Source organism: Saccoglossus kowalevskii, chromosome 16, assembly GCF_978046115.1.
Source record: "Saccoglossus kowalevskii chromosome 16, keSacKowa6.1, whole genome shotgun sequence".
Lineage (NCBI taxonomy): Eukaryota > Metazoa > Hemichordata > Enteropneusta > Harrimaniidae > Saccoglossus > Saccoglossus kowalevskii.
The window spans coordinates 6719363-6739688 of NC_140656.1; the positions used below are offsets into that span (position 1 = coordinate 6719363).

Here is a 20326-nt window from a genome sequence, read left to right on the forward strand (position 1 = left end):
AAATATTGTCAATTGAAAAATGTAGTTTTATTTCCATGTGGGTAGAATAGGTAGAAACAATGTTTTGGGTTTTATCACTTTGCCTGATTATAATTAGATTAAAGAAAAGGTATATGAGGGGAAAATATCTGTCCTAGTTGTTGTTGTTGTTAACTCAGTCTTTATCCGATCTTTTTCCATATTTTATTAATTTATTGTATACTGAATCATTAAATTATTACTTATGTTTTTTGACCATAGAAAAATTGATGTAATTTACGTAAGCATATTAATTAATAGAAGAAATACAGTATATTCAATTTGATACATATACTGCCTGTATAGTTGAATCATGGGGTGGGAGTGACTATATTGGTCATGGTGAATAATGCTCACTCAGGTCAAAGGTCAAATTGTCACTGAAACCACGTCTGGTAAAAATAAATGTCCTTGTAAATTGAATTATAAATATTTGGGTTTTGAATAATTAAGACTAGTGACAGCTTGCATAATTAATATCATAATTATTCAATACTTTGGTATTTGCATACAATGCAAAGAATAACACATTAATTCATCTATGTGTACATGTATCTATTTTTCAGAAACACTATTTTTTTTCTCTCGACCTTCAGTAATGTTTTTAGCAATATTGAGATAGTGTAGTATAAAATTAGACATTGTGTGTGAACTGTGCAGTAAATGTGTGCATGCATCACTGTGCTAGTTGCCATAGATACCATGTTTGACGTCATCTTGCCGTTATATTGTTGTCATAGAATATTATATCAGGCTTGGTCTATTTAGTTTGAAAAGCAAAACATATGTTTCTTTTATTACACACTGGGTGTAAACAAATCAGACATTGGTTAATACTGACACACATCACAGATTTAGCATCAAATTCATTGATTTAAGTTAGAAGCCTACTCATAAATGTAAATACCCAGAATTTATTCATATTGTAATAAATTGTACTCTTGGGTAGCATAAGGATATTGACCTAAAAAAAGGTTGGGGGTAACCAAAAATTATCGCTAAATTTGTCTAATGGGATTTTATTTTTGCCTAATAGATACATAACAGACTAACAGATGTTTTATGCAAAAGGATGTCCCTTGTGCTTAGTTGGTACCCCCCTCCTCCCCACAAACATATTGTTTTGTCATGTTTTTTAAACTGTACAGTAATTACTGGGTGGTGAAATTCAATACATTTTCACTGTAATCACCAAGACATTTCTGAAAACTTCTTCATTATTTTTCAAAGCTTGAGCACATCCGATTTCTGATTCAACATGGCCGATTGGCAACCATTGTATGCTTAAAAGTACATCTGCCAGTCCGGAACTGGATTTCGGTTGTATATGGATGCATTTTGTTTAAACTTGGTAAATACGTTAGATGCACGTCATTTTGTTTCTCAGATCAAATATAAATTTCTGATGTTGTGAAATATAATATACCGCCTTGTACTTGAAGGTTAATGCTTTTCAATGAAAATAATAATTAAGTTTGATACTACACTGTATATGTATCTGAATTAAGTATCTGCATACAGTACAATTAGACACAAAATCATGGTTAGTATTGTGCACAATTTAGTGAGCATGTTGCTAGACAATGAGAAATCATTACCAAAAACGGTCAGCTCAATTTTGACAAAATACATAACCATACATGGCGAGCAATTAAAGTTTGCTTCCTCACTTCAAGTCAAGTCCTCCACAGCTTTTTGGGATGAGGATATTAACGGATTGAAGGTCATGACCCCAATCTACTTATGGAAACCTACATCTGGTAGCTTAATTGGTAGTATGGTCATAATCAAATTCTGCGATCTCTCAAATTTTGCTGTTTTTTCTCTTTCAATTTGCAGTTTTCTCACCTGAAATGTGCCACTGAATTCCTACACGTGTACCATATTTGCTCTATTATATGTAGTAGCATGTATATTTAGATAAAAAACAGAAGTGTGTCTGCGATCTAACTAAAGTCAAATTGTAATTGATTTTATGCAGTCATGTATATTAAAGATGCTCCAGTTATAAAGCATGTATGTTATAAAACTATGACCGTACAGTTGCATACAATACTTGTAACACTTCAGTGATTTAAGTTTCAACAATTCCAAATGGCGGTGTCCATAAAAGTATGTAAAGAGCAAAATCCACATCCCTGTCAGTGTGACCACCCAGTCTATATGCTAATATGGATGAAAAATCCTTAGTTTAGAAATAATTATGACCACATGGTGAGAAACGATAAATTTACAGTGTCTACATATAATTTATATTTTGATGGCCTGTGTTGACCTTTCCATAGACATAGAGCTGTGTTTTCACACAAATGTGCATGCATCTAGGGGGGGGGGGGGGACCAGTCAGTGTAACAAGTAATTGCAGGGTATTATGGGGAACTATCTAAAATTATATTCAGAGATAGAAATATACATGTATTGTTAGATCTATTCTTGTGAGGTTGTCACCTGATATCAATTGTTTGTAGACTGACATTATGGTCTAGTATTATTCATAAACCAACATGTTCATAGTGCACTGCACCATGTTCATGTTATAAAAAATTCAACAGCATTGCTTGAAATGTATCAAAATAAAATGATGCCTCAGTTTTTCAGAATTCACTGGACTGTATTTGTTTTATGTCTATACAGAATTTTTCACTGGAGTATTTCAACATGTTTACCAAGTGCTTTAACAGAAAACATGAATTTTGAACATCCATAGAATTGCATACATGTGTATTCAGATTTATGTTGAATATTACTCTACAATACTTTATTTTATTTAAGATGAAATTAGTCTTAGCTGAAGAGACTTTTTTGCTGTTATGCATGATGTTTCTTATCACTGATTTTTGATGAGTTGAATGTAAAATATAATAAAAAAAAGGTATTTATGCTGGATTTTATTTTCACTGTTCCATTCCATCAGCTAAAGTAGTGGAAATAAATTCTAAGTGAAAATAAAGAAATCTACATATTGAATAGTTTAAATAATTTTATCATTATCATTTTGATGAGATCTTAAGGTAAATGATGAAAGATTTTTTTGAAATTATGTACCTTGTATTTTGCTACAGAGTGAGGGCGCTATAACAGAAACATCATGTGTGCTTTGCATTTTATTTTTTTTACTCTTCGTGTATTTATAGTGGTTGCTTCATTTTGTCTTTTTAGCTGGACACTACTTCAGAATATGGAGAAAGAAGAAAAATTCGAGCAGCTATACGAGAGTTGAAGACAGCTGAGAAAAACTATAATAACAACAATAACGTCAAACCATCAACCAACAAAGACTCTGAGGATCTGAGACAACCAAGAGTAGAGAAACTTCGTCGGCACGGAAACGCTGACAGTGATGGAGATGCATGGCATAGTAGTGGGGATGAAAGCAAGGCACCCAGAACTCGATACAGGCATAGGAATCAAACGGAAGATGAGCTAGAATTAGAGAAAACCAAGTTGAAAGAGAAAGAAAATCATCCAAAGATAGAGAACATCAAGGATGAAGAAGTTTTAACCAAGATGGTGAGTATAACAGTTTACTTAGTAGTGATCTTAGTGACTGCTGCATAACAGCAGTTCTTAGAATTATTCAGACAGTCAGCTAGCAGGATGCCCTACAACTCAGCAAAACACTTAGGGTTTACATTGTTCTAGACTTAGTGGCACTGCTTGACAGATGGCTTGCTGTGTGTGATTCACTTTTTCACAAGATTGATCATCTTGATTTGCAAACTTTGTGTACATTCAATAACTTCATTTCTTGTTTATCTATGTTGTGTGTAATTCAGGAAATTTTAAAACACATCAAAATGCATTATTTTTATATTCTAATGAATGCTCAGAGAGTATGAAAATGAAATGATACATTGTATAAACTGTGCATGTGTAATCAAATGAGATGTTGAGTCTAAATTGGACAAAAACCGAAGCGTTTTGTAAAGTTGTAAGCAATCTTGCCAACTGTCTGTCTGAATAGATCTCAGAATGGCTATAAGTAATTTGGTGAGTAAACATCACCATTGTTTTGTTATTACCAGTGGATAAACTACTTTTTTTATCTTTCATCAGTTGTTGACATTTGCAACAAACATGGTATGTTTTGACATATGTGTGGTTTATAGGTCAAACCCGGCTATTAAATACACGACCCTTTGTATAAGACAATAACAAAACATTTATCCAGGGTGCATATATGTCTTATGACAATTGTTGATAAGAACTTGTACTAAAGGTTTGATCAAGGTTTAATGGGGTGGGATCTGTTGGGGTGGGTGTGGGAGGGTGTGGTGGTGGTGGTGGTGGAGATAACAGTTTGATCTCCAGTGTTCTTTCAAAATTCTCTAACCATCACACGCTCTGACTCTTACCCAAGATGCTTAGCCTCCATCTGGAATGCTTGAAATTCAATCCATCATTCTTTGCTTTGTTTACAAGTGTCAGTCTGGGCTGGCAAAAATAAATTTAAATCCATAATATACATTTGATGGAGTAGTAATTCACATCTGGTACCTAACCCAACAATAACACTTAGTTATGTTAATTCCTGGTCGATAAAAATTTCAAATACCTTTCATCTATATAACTAATGTTGGCGGTCATGGATGGCAAGTATTCAACGATTACATTGAAACATACAAGTACTTGAATTTAAGTTGTCTAACCTCAATTGTTGTACTACTAGTCATCAAGGTGATATTAGACATGCTGTGCAAAATATACTAGACTATTGATGCATCTCTAGAGGCTCAAGTCAATCTGACATAGGAAGGTTATATACTAGGTGTAATGCAGCAAGTAAGCATTGCCAAGCAAACTTGGTACAGCTTACAGCCATGTCTGTGAACTCTATAAATCTGTATGCGTTCATTGTTATACAATAATAGACTAACATGCCTGGGAAGATCTCCAGGAGATCTTGACTATTAAAAAGTTCAAGATATTTTTTTAATCAAAGTCGATGGAAATTATCCATGTTCATTGCACTTGTAAAATTACTGCTGGTTCGTATATCGTCCCCAGATGCAGATTTGTCAAGCTCGGTAGTTCTCAAGTTAAAGATGTCCACTTTGTTACTTTCCTTTGCATGGGTAGCTGCAATAAGTATTATAAGAGGATTGCATGCTAGGAGAAACACAAGATTTATTTGGCATTACAGGTTTTGTCCTAGCATTCCTGTAACAATTAGTAAGCTGAGAGGTTGGATTGTAATAACAAACACGTCATGCATATCTGCCGATGACAATATATGCATGTAAGTTTGTGAATGCTCTAGTTGTCGCCCATAGTTCCGCATGCAGTTCTTAGGAATGTAGCGATGTAAACATTGAGTCACGAAATCATGAAAATAATATTCATTCCAGAAACACTGCATTACCGCACAACTGTATCGCTTTGTTTTCAACACATCCATGGTACTACATGGTTCAAGTAGATGCTGAGACCCTTGGGTAGATTGTCATGCTGGTCTCTCAACATAGGGGTGAACAATAGTTCTTAGAAGAACAAAACATCTTGTGTTTGTTAACTGTTGTTTAAAAGGTTACTACTAGTATTTGGCTCCTGCTTTAATTTATGCAAATTATATTTAAACTATATGCAAAATGTTTCGTATTCCTTGTACTTCTTCCCATGTATTTATGATTGGTCATTGTCTGCTTATGTTAACAATGGCTTTCTGTTCCAGTTAATTGTTCCTATTGATATCCATTCACCCAAAAAATGCAGACAAAATTGGATGGCAAAGTGACCTAGTAGAAAATACTTTGAGGGTCACGGAAAGGTCAATCTGGGCGTGACCTGCATTTAGAACTGTATAATTACTGTCCTCAGAGAGGATGATAGTAGATAATAAAGTGCTGTCTGTGAACATTGTCAGCTGACTAGAATATGTTTTTAAATGTCAATGGATTTCCTACATGTTCCTTTGTAGGTCTTTTTCTAGTCAATGTGTCTCACTAGTTGTATTCAGGCCGATCACTGTATGAACACAAAGAAACTAAAATGCCTTTTAAACCTAAGGGATTAGTCAGATTACTTGCTTTGCCAAGTAAAACTGGTTTTGCATCTGTTTTGGTGTTGATGGTCTACTCGGCGGTGTTTGGTTAAAAAGAGTAGGGTGACAAAGCCAAGGGCAATGGGTTCTTTACTGAGCTCTAGGGTGAGTATATTCCTGTTGAGGCATAGTTGCATAAAAATTCGACTGTATGGCTTGAATTTAATTTTTTGCAAAGCTGGAAAAACTGTTTTGCTTGTAAGCATCGATCACAAAGTTACCTATGTACATTGGTAGGTTGTGACCTGTAAGTGACTGGCAGGTTATCTGGATTTGTAGACAGACCAGTAAGTGACTGGCAGGTTATTTTGATTTGTAGACACACTAGTAAGTGACTGGCAGGTTATCTGGATTTGTAGACAGACCAGTAAGTGACTGGCAGGTTATCTGGATTTGTTGACAGACCTGTAAGTGACTGGCAGGTTATCTGGATTTGTAGACAGACCAGTAAGTGACTGGCAGGTTATCTGGATTTGTAGACAGACCTGTAAGTGACTGGCAGGTTATCTGGATTTGTAGACAGACCTGTAAGTGACTGGCAGGTTATCTGGATTTGTAGACAGGTCTGTAAGAGACTGGCCAGTTATCTGGGTTTGTAGACAGACCAGTAAGAGACTGGCAGGTTATCTGGATTTGTAGACAGACCAGTAAGAGACTGGCCAGTTATCTGGATTTGTAGACAGACCAGTAAGTGACTGGCAGGTTATCTGGATTTGTAGACAGGTCTGTAAGAGACTGGCCAGTTATCTGGGTTTGTAGACAGACCAGTAAGTGACTGGCAGGTTATCTGGATTTGTAGACAGGTCTGTAAGATACTGGCCAGTTATCTGGATTTGTAGACAGACCAGTAAGTGACTGGCAGGTTATCTGGATTTGTAGACAGGTCTGTAAGAGACTGGCCAGTTATCTGGGTTTGTAGACAGACCAGTAAGAGACTGGCAGGTTATCTGGATTTGTAGACAGACCAGTAAGAGACTGGCCAGTTATCTGGATTTGTAGACAGACCAGTAAGTGACTGGCAGGTTATCTGGATTTGTAGACAGGTCTGTAAGAGACTGGCCAGTTATCTGGGTTTGTAGACAGACCAGTAAGTGACTGGCAGGTTATCTGGATTTGTAGACAGGTCTGTAAGATACTGGCCAGTTATCTGGATTTGTAGACAGACCAGTAAGTGACTGGCAGGTTATCTGGATTTGTAGACAGGTCTGTAAGAGACTGGCCAGTTATCTGGGTTTGTAGACAGACCAGTAAGAGACTGGCAGGTTATCTGGATTTGTAGACAGACCAGTAAGAGACTGGCCAGTTATCTGGATTTGTAGACAGACCTGTAAGTGACTGGCAGGTTATCTGGATTTGTAGACAGATCAGTACGAGACTGGCAGGTTATCTGGATTTGTAGACAGACCAGTAAGAGACTGGCAGGTTATCTGGATTTGTAGACAGACCAGTAAGAGACTGGCAGGTTATCTGGATTTGTAGACAGACCAGTAAGAGACTGGCCAGTTATCTGGGTTTGTAGACAGACCAGTAAGAGACTGGCCAGTTATCTGGATTTGTAGACAGACCAGTAAGTGACTGGCAGGTTATCTGGATTTGTAGACAGACCAGTAAGAGACTGGCAGGTTATCTGGATTTGTAGACAGACCAGTAAGAGACTGGCAGGTTATCTTGATTTGTAGACAGACCTGTAATTCATCTGATTTCTCATTTCAGCTAAAAGACACTACAGTCTATGAGGAGAGGAAGAAAATTCGTGCTGCCATTCGAGAATTGAGAAAAACCAGAGGTTGGTAAATTGAAGCAATTTGTTTTGAAAGGATATCAAATCTAGTACTTCACTAGCAATGATTAAAGAAATTCAGAGCCATAGAGGGCGCTGCTCACACAGAAAGCCTTTTACCCAATCCTGAATGTTTTATGAACTACTTTCTATTGTGTAGTACGAAACTCATTTTGAATCAGTGGATCTAAAATTATGCAAAAATAGCTCTTTTGTGATCTGCTAGTTTATTTTAGAGAATTACTAGTATATCAATGGAAGCCATTGCACCAATGACCATTGCTCTTATTTCTATACTCAAATTTTAAAAATGATTGAAAACTGTCAGTCACAGTCTATATGGTTTTCACTTGTATTTTACCACATAAAATTTAGACATATGTTTATACTACAGAAACCAATAGTAAAAAAATTTAAGTGCAAGCCCCCTTTTTTTTAATTTATAGTCATCAGTTTCTAAAAAACAAGTTAGGTTGCTAACCTCAAAGGATATTATCCAGCATAATGAAATTTGAACACATTCTTGGAATTATTTCGTGTCTGTATGAATGCATCCTATCATCTGGGATATGTTTGTAAACTAAGTAATTTAGTTACAAGACCTGTTTATATAAATGTCCTACATTCAAGCTTTCATAGTACGTATACATCACCATTGTTACATGTTCAGTAAATGGCAGACTGTGCTCTCCTGTATCTTAGCTTTCAGAATATATGTAGCATTATTGTCACATTATAGGTTGATATAGAGGTAGATAAAAATAAACATTTAACACAAATGAATGGATATTTAGAGTTCATTAATTAAATAGATTTACAAGATCATGAACCAACATTGCCCTACTGTTGATAATAAAATTCCTCTGCACTTAGCAAAAAAAAACATACATTGACAGAGTTACTAAGTTTCCTGATATCCAAGCTTTCAGAATATGTATAATTGTTCAGATTTCACTACTCAATTATGAATCATTACTAATTGATGCACACATGCATGTAATCATAGATCAGACCAAGTCAATGACACCGGAGGGATCCCCTGTGGCCCGTAGAACAAGAAGACTTATGCAAGCCCAGGAAGAGAAAACTGAGACATCAACTCGTAAAGAGGATACTAAAGACGAAAGCAACTCGCAAAGAACCTCAACGTCAAGACCACAAAGAAACGAGGAAGAAAAGGTCAAAGATGGAGGACAGAAATCCGCTGAGAATATTGAAAAGATTAGTGAAATTCAAGATGAGAATGTGCTAAAACAGATGGTTAGTACTGTTACATCTACAGTAGATGTTAGTATTATTACGTTATTATGATAATTGTTTGCACAAAGCCAATACAGGGAGCATATTCACTGACACATAACGTAGCGTAGTATGAACGTTTGTCTTCAGTGTCCAACGTAATGACCTTGAATGCATCAATGTTGAAGATGTAGTTTACACCACTTAAGGACATATTTTAATGAATACTGATATGTTTTTGGAACAAGTGTTAATAAGGCCTTTTACAGAACAGTGATTATTATTGTTTTCGATAATAGATTTATAATAATGAATCATATATGATGGCTATTGAGATGTCTGGTTAAGGTCAAATGCAGTTTGATTTGTATTATAGTGTATTTGATAATGACGAGACAAATCCAATATCAGTAGTAAATTTTACTAATTATTATCAAAAACAAGCTGCCATTAATGGCCTTTAATGCTGTGAAAACATGATTGGGGTCATTTTAATAATGGTAACAAAAGTTAACTTTAGTCGACTAACATTGATTACAGCTGAAAGATACAGATAACTATGATGAAAGGAAGAAAATAAGAATCACACTGAGGGAGCTTCGAAGGAAAAACAGAGGTAGGTTTGAATATTATTTCACTCACTTTCAGTAATTGGCAGTGTCTGAACATTCTGGACAATGTCACATGTCACAATATCTCAAACTCGTGTATCAAAAAAAATTATTGGTGTTAATGATCAAAACAGGACCAAAAAATGTATTTCCTTGGCTTTAAGTGGTGTATGTGTATTTAAAATTATAAATAGTACCAAAAACAGTTTCATCCATGTTCAGCTATTTGAAACTGCATTTGAATTTTGCTGCAGAAAAAGAAGATGAAAGCAAAGATGAGGGTACCCACTCCTCTACTGTTCTTGTTCAACTTGAAAACAAAGAAGTGGAGAAGAGAAATGGTGAAGTGAAAATTGCTGAGATAGCTATCAATCCAGTCTCTCAAAACAGTGATGTGAAAACCAACACACCTCTTATGTCAATTAAAACGCATGCGAAGACAAAACTGGACAAGTTTGAGATGCCGTCAATTGCCCCACGCAAGCTTCCAGTGGAGGATAAAATTGAAGATAAAACAGAAGACCAAGATGATAATACAAAAGGGAGAAACACAATCAGCATTGAACTTTGCAATAATGACAACCAAGAGAAGTTGATAAAAACTACCTCCACTGTTAATTCTAGCAATAAAGGCATGCTGGGAAATAGAGTCCCTGAACCAAAGAAGATAGAACTACAAATCACCAATAAAGATGAGAATTCATTTGAAGAAATTGAGGATTTAGAAATCTTGGAAAACATGGTAAGAATTTTTAATATTTTGACTTGCCTGTGAGGAAATTATGATGAGTTGATATTAATGTTTTATCAATAACTTGTTTAATTTTTTAGTTGTTGTCAGCAAAGAAGACTGATGTCAGGCTGAAAATAAGAAGTCATATACGGGATGTGAAGAAAAGAAAAGCAGGTATTTATATTTTTGAGTTATTCTACTCTGAGAATTCATATTTTGACTCGCTATGTTATGATACCATGTAAAAGGAGTGGTATTACTGCAACAAAGATGTTAGCAGGAAATGGCTGTTGCAAGTTGTTCATCATTTCATCAGAGCCCTCAACGGTTATCTTGACAAAAACTTTTGTTTATGTCAGGCTGAATAATTTATAGATTAGGCCTGTAGAGGGCTATATCGTTGAACCGTCTTTTAAGATTGATGCCTCATGGGAAATGAATTTACAAATTTAAACTTTTTATTAACAATCTGGGTGGACTAATTTAAAATATGGTTGCAATCTTCAGATGAGATTCCAGATAAAACAACGACTGAAGATGATGGTACGAGGAATACATGCGAAGGTACCAATGCAATCTACTGCATGCTATAAATATTGCTAAAACCATGCATGTAAAGTGTGGAAGCTATGCCATGCACCCTCACATTGTCCTTGTTCACCATGTATTCAGAACACCTAGCTACCCTTAGTTACAATGAGAATGGTGTGTACCCAAGTGTGAATCATTTTTATGCTGATAGTGCTAGTGAAATGTAGACAACTAGTGTAGCAACTAGTGAGTTTCACCCATAAGCCCCCCTTCACCCATATCCCACCCAACCCACAAGTAGCCACCCAGTCACGTTATCACCCTCCTCTCATTATGCCATCACCCAATCCAATTTACCACCACCTTTTTTGATTGGTTCTTATACAATGCATCTTGGTAAAAATTTCAAATTATTCTTATCTATTTCATGATGTCATAACTATAATCTGTGTAATAATAAAAATATTCTTAATTAGGATTATTCAGATCAAAAAGTATGAAAACATTAATATTAGGTCTTAACCATTTAAACTGATTAATAATGATTGAAGTATAATAGATTTGTCGTTGTTTATACAGCACATAAACTTAAGGTGGCATCTTTGCTATAAGCCTACAGCCTATAAACTTAAGGGGCACCTGTGCTATGAACTTGAGGCCCATAAATATAAGGGGCATCTGTGCAATAAGCTTAATAACACATAAATTAGAATACACAATAAAAAGCAGATTAATAGTTCAAGCAATGTAGTACCCATGATTCACTGGTGCAATCCCTTGGATTGACAGCTTCTCCTGGTGATGACTGATAATATAAATAGAAAGCACTAAACATAATTACGTAATTTTTTTTGTGGTGGGAAAACACCATGAAGTTAATATCCATGTTGAGATGTTTTGTTGAAAAAAAAGAAAAACATTTATATTTTTTACAGCATTAAAATTGTTGAATATTGAAAGAAAGGAGGAGAAACCTATCACCAAGACAACAACAGCAGTAATGACCTTGAGGGAACCATCCAAAATCGGGGAAAATATTCGTAGAGAGGCTGTGCACGTTGAAAAAACTAACGTAGGAGTGAGGAAAACATCCCGAACTACATTCACCTTGTCAAGCGCATCTAAAAGCTCAAACATTGAAATGAAACTTGCAACTGATGAAGACACTTGCAAAACAAGCGTTGTTACTAAGACAGTTTCCATGGATACCAAAACACAATCTGACTTCGATGATTTGAATTTCATTGTTGAAAACAAACTTGTTGTGGATGATGACAATGCTAAAAGTATTAATTTTGAAATCAAACCACAGACTCTTGTTGCTAACAGTTCAAACGCTGTTAAAGTTACACTACGACCTACAACCGATGTTTCGGGTGAAGTCGATGGATTATTATTATCCAAGACCGCTGCCATTAATTTACAGCCACAACACAAAGGTGAGAAAGCACCAAGGAAGAGTACTTTAAAACATTTCTTTTCTTTTTTAAACTTAATTAAAACATTAATCCCTTTCTATATGTACCTTTTTTCTTATTAAAAAATGATTTATCCCACTAATTGATTTAACAGATGATAGGATTTTAAAACTTAAACCTAAAAATAAATTTAATTTAGTGTAAATGCTTAAGTAAAATTGTGATTGAAATAAAAATGCACAATAATACAAGTTTGACAGGCAGTTTTGATGCTTTAACTGTAGGAACTACCACTGCCAAAACTGGATTAAAAATCAAGTTGGATTCAGAACTGTCAGAGACAGTGGAGACCAAACATACAAGTATTGATAAGGTAAGATTAAACAATTCTATTTTTATACAAGGTATCTCACACATGTCTTGAGCACTGTTGTGACCATTGTGAAGACCATATAGAGGCCATTGTGAAGACCAAAACTGAAATATAGCGATCATTGCGAAGGCCAAACCTGTTGTGAATGTCAAACCCATTGTGAAGGCCAAACCCATTGTGAATGTCAAACTTGTTGCAAAGGCCAAACCCATTGTGAATGTCAATCTCATTGTTAATGTCAAACCCGTTGTGAATGTCAAACCCATTGTGAATGTCAAACCCATTGTGAATGTCAAACCTGTTGTAAAGGCCAAACCTGTTGTGAATATCAAACCCACTGTAAAGACCAAACCCACTGTGAATGTCAAACCGGTTGTGAATATCAAACCCTTTGTGAAGGCCAAACCCCTTGTGAATGTCAAACCTGTTGCAAAGGCCAATCCCATTTTGATGGCCAGTCTCGTTTTGATGGCCAATCTCGTTTTGATGGCCAAACCTGTTGTGAAGGCCAAACCCATTGTGAAGGCCAAACCCATTGTGAAGGCCAAACCCATTGTGAAGGCCAAACCAGTTGTGAAGGCCAAACCCATTGTGAAGGCCAAACCCGTTGTGAAGGCCAAACTCCTTGTGAATGTCAAACTCCTTGTGAATGTCAAACTCGTTGTGAATGTCAAACTCGTTGTGAATGTCAAACTCGTTGTGAATGTTAAACCCGTTGTGAATGTTAAACCTGTTGTGAATGTCAAACCCGTTGTGAAGGCCAAACCAAAGATATAGCTGCCATTGTGAAAGCTAAATTTAGTTGTAGTAGCTGCCTTTGAAGGCCTTGTGATGTAATGTGAACTACCTCTATAAAAGTTCACTGACAGAGTTTACTTGACCCACACCCTTAATTATAATACTGCAAGATGCATCCTTCCTCTGATACATGTATGAGGTCATTGACCTGTGATACAATGTTATGGTAAATGATATTTGTGAAGTGTTATTGGTAATCTTCTACAAGGCCAGTACTATCACCTATACAGTTACTATATTTGCGCTATCAGAAGCTCAAATGTGAGGCATATTTATTGTGTTAAGTACACTGAACTTTTATATTGATTTACGATTTCAACATTTTCTAAAAAAAATTGTTAAATTATTAAAAAAAATGATACCGTGGAGATTGCAACATTTGTCCAAGATAGCATGTGAACACAACATATAGCAACCACACTGAATGGTTGGTTAACTTTGTATTTCATTTTGGTGCACGTATTGCATGTTTTGCTTTGAATAAAATCCCTAGGCTGTGTTTTCATGTGGAATCAAGTACAATACCGGTAGTAGTATCATTATCAGTAAATATAAATTTAAGGAAATACGCTATATACAGTTTGAAATAATTAATACAATTTGAGAAGCATGTCTTGTTTCCTAAACGTGAAGTAAACTTAGATATATTACGTATTAGATCTTCTGGCAATTGGTAAAATAGAAACCTTGTAAAGTTAGGCAAATTGAATCCATATAATGAGTTCATGTTTGAAAAGTTTCTTTTATGGTATATTCTTCTTGACCAATAGCATCTAAACTTTACTCCCATGTAATGTCATTAAGGAAACAAACTGACCATAAACATAGTCATAACATGGTTCTTCCGGTGACCACATAGTAAACAAACAGTTCATAAGAGTTTATCAGTCTGCACATGGTTAAGTAGGTTGTAGTGGTTTTAAATGGGAGTGATTGCATCACTTTCCTTCAGTCTCCTTAACCATAACAAACCTGAAGACTCAGCTGTTTAAGTATTGAGTGATCACTGTTATTTAATACTTGGTGTATCCAGCTGTTACTGTATCTTTGATGTGTCCTGCTAGCCAATTATGAGATTTCCTGTATTCATTAACGTGTCCTTGGTGTATATGCCCTACCACATATCCATCTCTGGCCTTGTATTTTAAAACAAGATTGTTTACAAACAGGAGAGGAAGTCTGTGGCAACATATTTATTGTGCGTATTATCAATGTTTAGCAGTGATTCAGTTATGTGGAATTGAGAATATGCACAAGGATGATGTTGTTTATTACAGTTCATCTCAAGTTGCCATGTTTCTGACAGTCACGCACATGTCCATATGTAGATTTCATAACTGCAGGCTTGGAACTCTGCCATGCATTATTCTGTGGAAGATGCCAATAGGTACACAGTGTGTGGTTTACATACTTACCAATTAATAGTGACCTAACTGAATAGTAATGTTCACTCTGACAAGTGTTGCTAAATTGTCCTTGTTTATTTGCAATGGTATTTGCATTGTGTGTATTATGGTTTTTGTATCAGTGATGAATCAATCTAGGCCAGTGTTTATGCACCTCACTAGGTCCATGGGTAGTATGGTGAATCATTCCAGGCCAGTGTTTATGCACCTCACTATGTCCATGGTTAGTATGGTGAATCAATCCAGGGCAGTGTTTATTCACCTCACTAGGTCCATGGTTAGTATGGTGAATCAATCCAGGGCAGTGTTTATGCACCTCACTAGGTCCATGGTTAGTATGGTGAATCAATCCAGGGCAGTGTTTATGCACCTCCCTAGATCCATGGGTAGTATGGTGAATCAATCCAGGGCAGTGTTTATGCACCTCACTAGGTCCATGGGTAGTATGGTGAATCATTCCAGGGCAGTGTTTATGCACCTCACTAGGTCCATGGGTAGTATGGTGAATCATTCCAGGGCAGTGTTTATGCACCTCACTAGGTCCATGGTTAGTATGGTGAATCAATCCAGGGCAGTGTTTATGCACCTCACTAGGTCCATGGTTAGTATGGTGAATCAATCCAGGGCAGTGTTTATGCACCTCACTATGTCCATGGGTAGTATGGTAAATCAATCCAGGGCAGTGTTTATGCACCTCACTAGGTCCATGGGTAGTATGGTGAATCAATCCAGGGCAGTGTTTATGCACCTCACTAGGTCCATGGTTAGTATGGTGAATCAATCCAGGGCAGTGTTTATGCATCTCCCTAGGTCCATGGGTAGTATGGTGAATCAATCCAGGGCAGTGTTTATGCACCTCACTAGGTCCATGGTTAGTATGGTGAATCAATCCAGGGCAGTGTTTATGCACCTCACTATGTCCATGGGTAGTATGGTGAATCAATCCAGGGCAGTGTTTATGCACCTCACTAGGTCCATGGGTAGTATGGTGAATCAATCCAGGGCAGTGTTTATGCACCTCCCTAGGTCCATGGGTAGTATGGTGAATCAATCCAGGGCAGTGTTTATGCACCTCACTAGGTCCATGGTTAGTATGGTGAATCAATCCAGGGCAGTGTTTATGCACCTCACTAGGTCCATGGTTAGTATGGTGAATCAATCCAGGGCAGTGTTTATGCACCTCCCTAGGTCCATGGGTAGTATGGTGAATCAATCCAGGGCAGTGTTTATGCACCTCCCTAGGTCCATGGGTAGTATGGTGAATCAATCCAGGACAGTGTTTATGCACCTCCCTAGGTCCATGGTTAGTATGGTGAATCAATCCAGGGCAGTGTTTATGCACCTCACTAGGTCCATGGGTAGTATGGTGAATCAATCCATGGCAGTGTTTATGCACCTCACTAGGTCCATGGGTAGTATGGTGAATCAATCCATGGCAGTGTTTATGCACCTCACTAGGTCCATGGGTAGTATGGTGAATCAATCCAGGGCAGTGTTTATGCACCTCACTAGGTCCATGGTTAGTATGGTGAATCAATCCAGGGCAGTGTTTATGCACCTCACTAGGTCCATGGGTAGTATGGTGAATCAATCCAGGGCAGTGTTTATGCACCTCACTAGGTCCATGGTTAGTATGGTGAATCAATCCAGGCCAGTGTTTATGCACCTCACTAGGTCCATGGGTAATATGGTGAATCAATCCAGGGCAATGTTTATGCACCTCACTAGGTCCATGGGTAGTATGGTGAATCAATCCAGGGCAGTGTTTATGCACCTCACTATGTCCATGGTTAGTATGGTGAATCAATCCAGGGCAGTGTTTATGCACCTCACTAGGTCCATGGTTAGTATGGTGAATCAATCCAGGGCAGTGTTTATGCACCTCACTATGTCCATGGGTAGTATGGTGAATCAATCCATGGCAGTGTTTATGCACCTCACTAGGTCCATGGGTAGTATGGTGAATCAATCCAGGGCAGTGTTTATGCACCTCACTAGGTCCATGGGTAGTATGGTGAATCAATCCAGGGCAGTGTTTATGCACCTCACTAGGTCCATGGGTAGTATGGTGAATCAATCCAGGGCAGTGTTTATGCACCTCACTAGGTCCATGGTTAGTATGGTGAATCAATCCAGGGCAGTGTTTATGCACCTCACTAGGTCCATGGGTAGTATGGTGAATCAATCCAGGGCAGTGTTTATGCACCTCACTAGGTCCATGGTTAGTATGGTGAATCAATCCAGGGCAGTGTTTATGCACCTCACTAGGTCCATGGGTAGTATGGTAAATCAATCCAGGGCAGTGTTTATGCACCTCACTAGGTCCATGGTTAGTATGGTGAATCAATCCAGGGCAGTGTTTATGCACCTCCCTAGGTCCATGGGTAGTATGGTGAATCAATCCAGGGCAGTGTTTATGCACCTCACTAGGTCCATGGGTAGTATGGTGAATCAATCCAGGGCAGTGTTTATGCACCTCCCTAGGTCCATGGTTAATATGGTGAATCAATCCAGGGCAGTGTTTATGCACCTCACTAGGTCCATGGGTAGTATGGTGAATCAATCCAGGGCAGTGTTTATACACCTCACTAGGTCCATGGGTAGTATGGTGAATCAATCCAGGGCAGTGTTTATGCACCTCACTAGGTCCATGGGTAGTATGGTGAATCAATCCAGGGCAGTGTTTATGCACCTCCCTAGGTCCATGGGTAGTATGGTGAATCAATCCAGGGCAGTGTTTATGCACCTCACTATGTCCATGGGTAGTATGGTGAATCAATCCAGGGCAGTGTTTATGCACCTCACTAGGTCCATGGGTAGTATGGTGAATCAATCCAGGGCAGTGTTTATGCACCTCACTAGGTCCATGGGTAGTATGGTGAATCAATCCAGGGCAGTGTTTATACACCTCACTAGGTCCATGGGTAGTATGGTGAATCAATCCATGGCAGTGTTTATGCACCTCCCTAGGTCCATGGGTAGTATGGTGAATCAATCCAGGGCAGTGTTTATGCACCTCACTAGGTCCATGGGTAGTATGGTGAATCAATCCAGGGCAGTGTTTATGCACCTCACTAGGTCCATGGGTAGTATGGTGAATCAATCCAGGGCAGTGTTTATGCACCTCACTAGGTCCATGGTTAGTATGGTGAATCAATCCAGGGCAGTGTTTATGCACCTCACTAGGTCCATGGTTAGTATGGTGAATCAATCCAGGGCAGTGTTTATGCACCTCCCTAGGTCCATGGGTAGTATGGTGAATCAATCCAGGGCAGTGTTTATGCACCTCCCTAGGTCCATGGGTAGTATGGTGAATCAATCCAGGACAGTGTTTATCCACCTCCCTAGGTCCATGGTTAGTATGGTGAATCAATCCAGGGCAGTGTTTATGCACCTCACTAGGTCCATGGGTAGTATGGTGAATCAATCCATGGCAGTGTTTATGCACCTCCCTATGTCCATGGGTAGTATCAATCAATCCAGGGCATCAAATAATGAATATTCCATATATGGAATCAAAATGACCCTCTTTCTTGAATTCATCAAATTTTAAATATGGTAAACAACTTTTATTTCACTGGAGACAAATGTATGTGCTTTTCTGATTCAAGAAACATATTGTAGCAGTGAAAATACTTACTTAGGATTCTTTGTGAATCATTATGTCATTTGTCAAATTGTAGAAATGTAGCGATGAATGTTAAACAGTTTACAGTGTGTGCTTTCATTAGTAATATTGATGATAGTGATGACATTGTAAGAATGCATATAACAGAATAATGATTGGCCTCGAACACATGCATGTATGAAAACACTGCAACAAAACTGGCTTCTATTTTGAGGGATATTCACTTTTCAGGTCAGATTTGTAATTTGTGAAGATTTAAAATGGAGACATCTTATACATATACTGTCATTTGTCAAATTACCAGACAGTGAACCATGCTTTTGGAAAACTTTGCCCAATTTGATTATCCAATTAGTGGATTCAATAGTTTTGTTTTGTAATTTTCTTTGTTCCTGTACACAAAAACATAATATGACTTGTAATTTTAACTTACCTGTCATTGGTGTGAAGGAAATATGAGACAATTTCAATATCTGTGATGATTCATTTGTCAAGTGACTGTGTCCTTCTCCAGCAAAAAGTCTGCATTGGAAGACAGCATGAATATCATGAGTGTCTGAAATGCTTGGCATATTTTACCTAGCTGTTGCAGGCTCTGTTAATCCAAGGCCTTGTGTAGGGAATTTTGTTGTGAACGTGCACAGTCTTTATTGCATACATTTATTAAAAAATGCATTTAGATTTTTAAACATTCTAGTTTACATCGTGGTAAAGTAAACGAATACTGTTCCTGAGCAGTTGGGTCTATCTTGATCTGCTCAAGTAATTGTTTTTTTTTTTGTTTTGCAAAGCTTTGTGCAAGGGCCGGCTCTTCCAAATGCATTATCTTCCCCTCAGCTGATAATGTCTTCTTATGTAATTGGTTAGTTCTATCATCTATAAAATATAGAATACTGATTGTGTTTTGGAGAACAAATATTAAACCAATAATACTCTGACTTTGGGGGACATGTTTTATAAGTCAATATACCTTGGTGATTGACAATTGAAAAACAAAATGTTAACATAATAATGCTTGTTTTTATATGAAGCTATATGAATATAATTCCCTCTAAAATGATTCTTTGTATTCGTTCATCAAAATCAAAAATTAATTTTAAGTTTATAATTATGCACAGATAAGTTCAATAAACTGAATAAAAAGATTGATCTAAAAAAACCTTGTTTATAAAGACCAAAGGTTACCATCTAAATGGCTTTCCATTCTTGTGGTTAAGACTGACCCTTGTGATTGGCTGACTGTGCAAGTGACGTAAATGATCTAACTAACAGTGCATCCAGCCATGATGTTTTACCTCTGATGGAGTGATTGACGTAAGGGCCTCCTAGTTGTTATTAATCAGTAGTGCCTCGGTATAGCACTCAATAATGATGTGAATCAGGGGGTCCACACCTTAGTGTAATTTATCTGCTATTCACATGTGATTACTAGGAGTTTTGAAATGAAAACAACACTGAATGTATTCAGTAATGTATCTGAAATATGAATCTACATGATAAATATTTTTCTTGGCGCTCTGTTTTTGTAGTGCTTCTCTGGAGCTTGTTTATGGTGGTAAACTGTCATAAATGGGAAACATTAATTGCTCACTCAATCAAAAACAGCGTATAAATGCCTGCATTAATTTATTATGTTTTTGTCTCTGGTTTATTATATAAAGAATTTGATTTCTAACTTTCTTTTAAAACTTAATTAACTTAAAAACTAATAGGAGTGACGCCCCCGTGTCAACAAGCATATCTATGTCAAA

General features: G+C 37.2%; 1 protein-coding gene and 1 long non-coding RNA gene across 6 annotated transcripts in view; one reads left to right on the top strand and one right to left on the bottom strand.

The window, feature by feature from the left end:
• LOC144352785 (uncharacterized) overlaps window positions 1–19102 on the bottom strand; it is a 35923-nt gene extending 16821 nt beyond the window's left edge. Inside the window, exon 1 of the long non-coding RNA XR_013420668.2 lies at window positions 19009–19102. This is a non-coding gene — a long non-coding RNA (uncharacterized LOC144352785). The remainder of the gene's footprint in view (window positions 1–19008) is intronic.
• Window positions 1–20326, top strand: part of LOC100378669 (uncharacterized) — a 68044-nt gene that overhangs the window by 17810 nt on the left and 29908 nt on the right. For 2 of the 5 annotated variants that reach the window (XM_085491681.1, XM_085491682.1), the window contains exons 2-10: window positions 3178–3528; window positions 7772–7844; window positions 8845–9098; window positions 9618–9693; window positions 9943–10430; window positions 10520–10595; window positions 10929–10985; window positions 11888–12391; window positions 12655–12743. In XM_085491681.1, the coding sequence (XP_085347807.1) occupies window positions 3178–3528; window positions 7772–7844; window positions 8845–9098; window positions 9618–9693; window positions 9943–10430; window positions 10520–10595; window positions 10929–10985; window positions 11888–12391; window positions 12655–12743 (1968 nt within the window). Of the gene's footprint in view, window positions 1–3177; window positions 3529–6124; window positions 6164–7771; window positions 7845–8844; window positions 9099–9617; window positions 9694–9942; window positions 10431–10519; window positions 10596–10928; window positions 10986–11887; window positions 12392–12654; window positions 12744–20326 lie in introns of those variants that run through there. The other 3 variants (XM_006817054.3, XM_006817055.3, XM_085491683.1) reach the window with 2 other exon arrangements.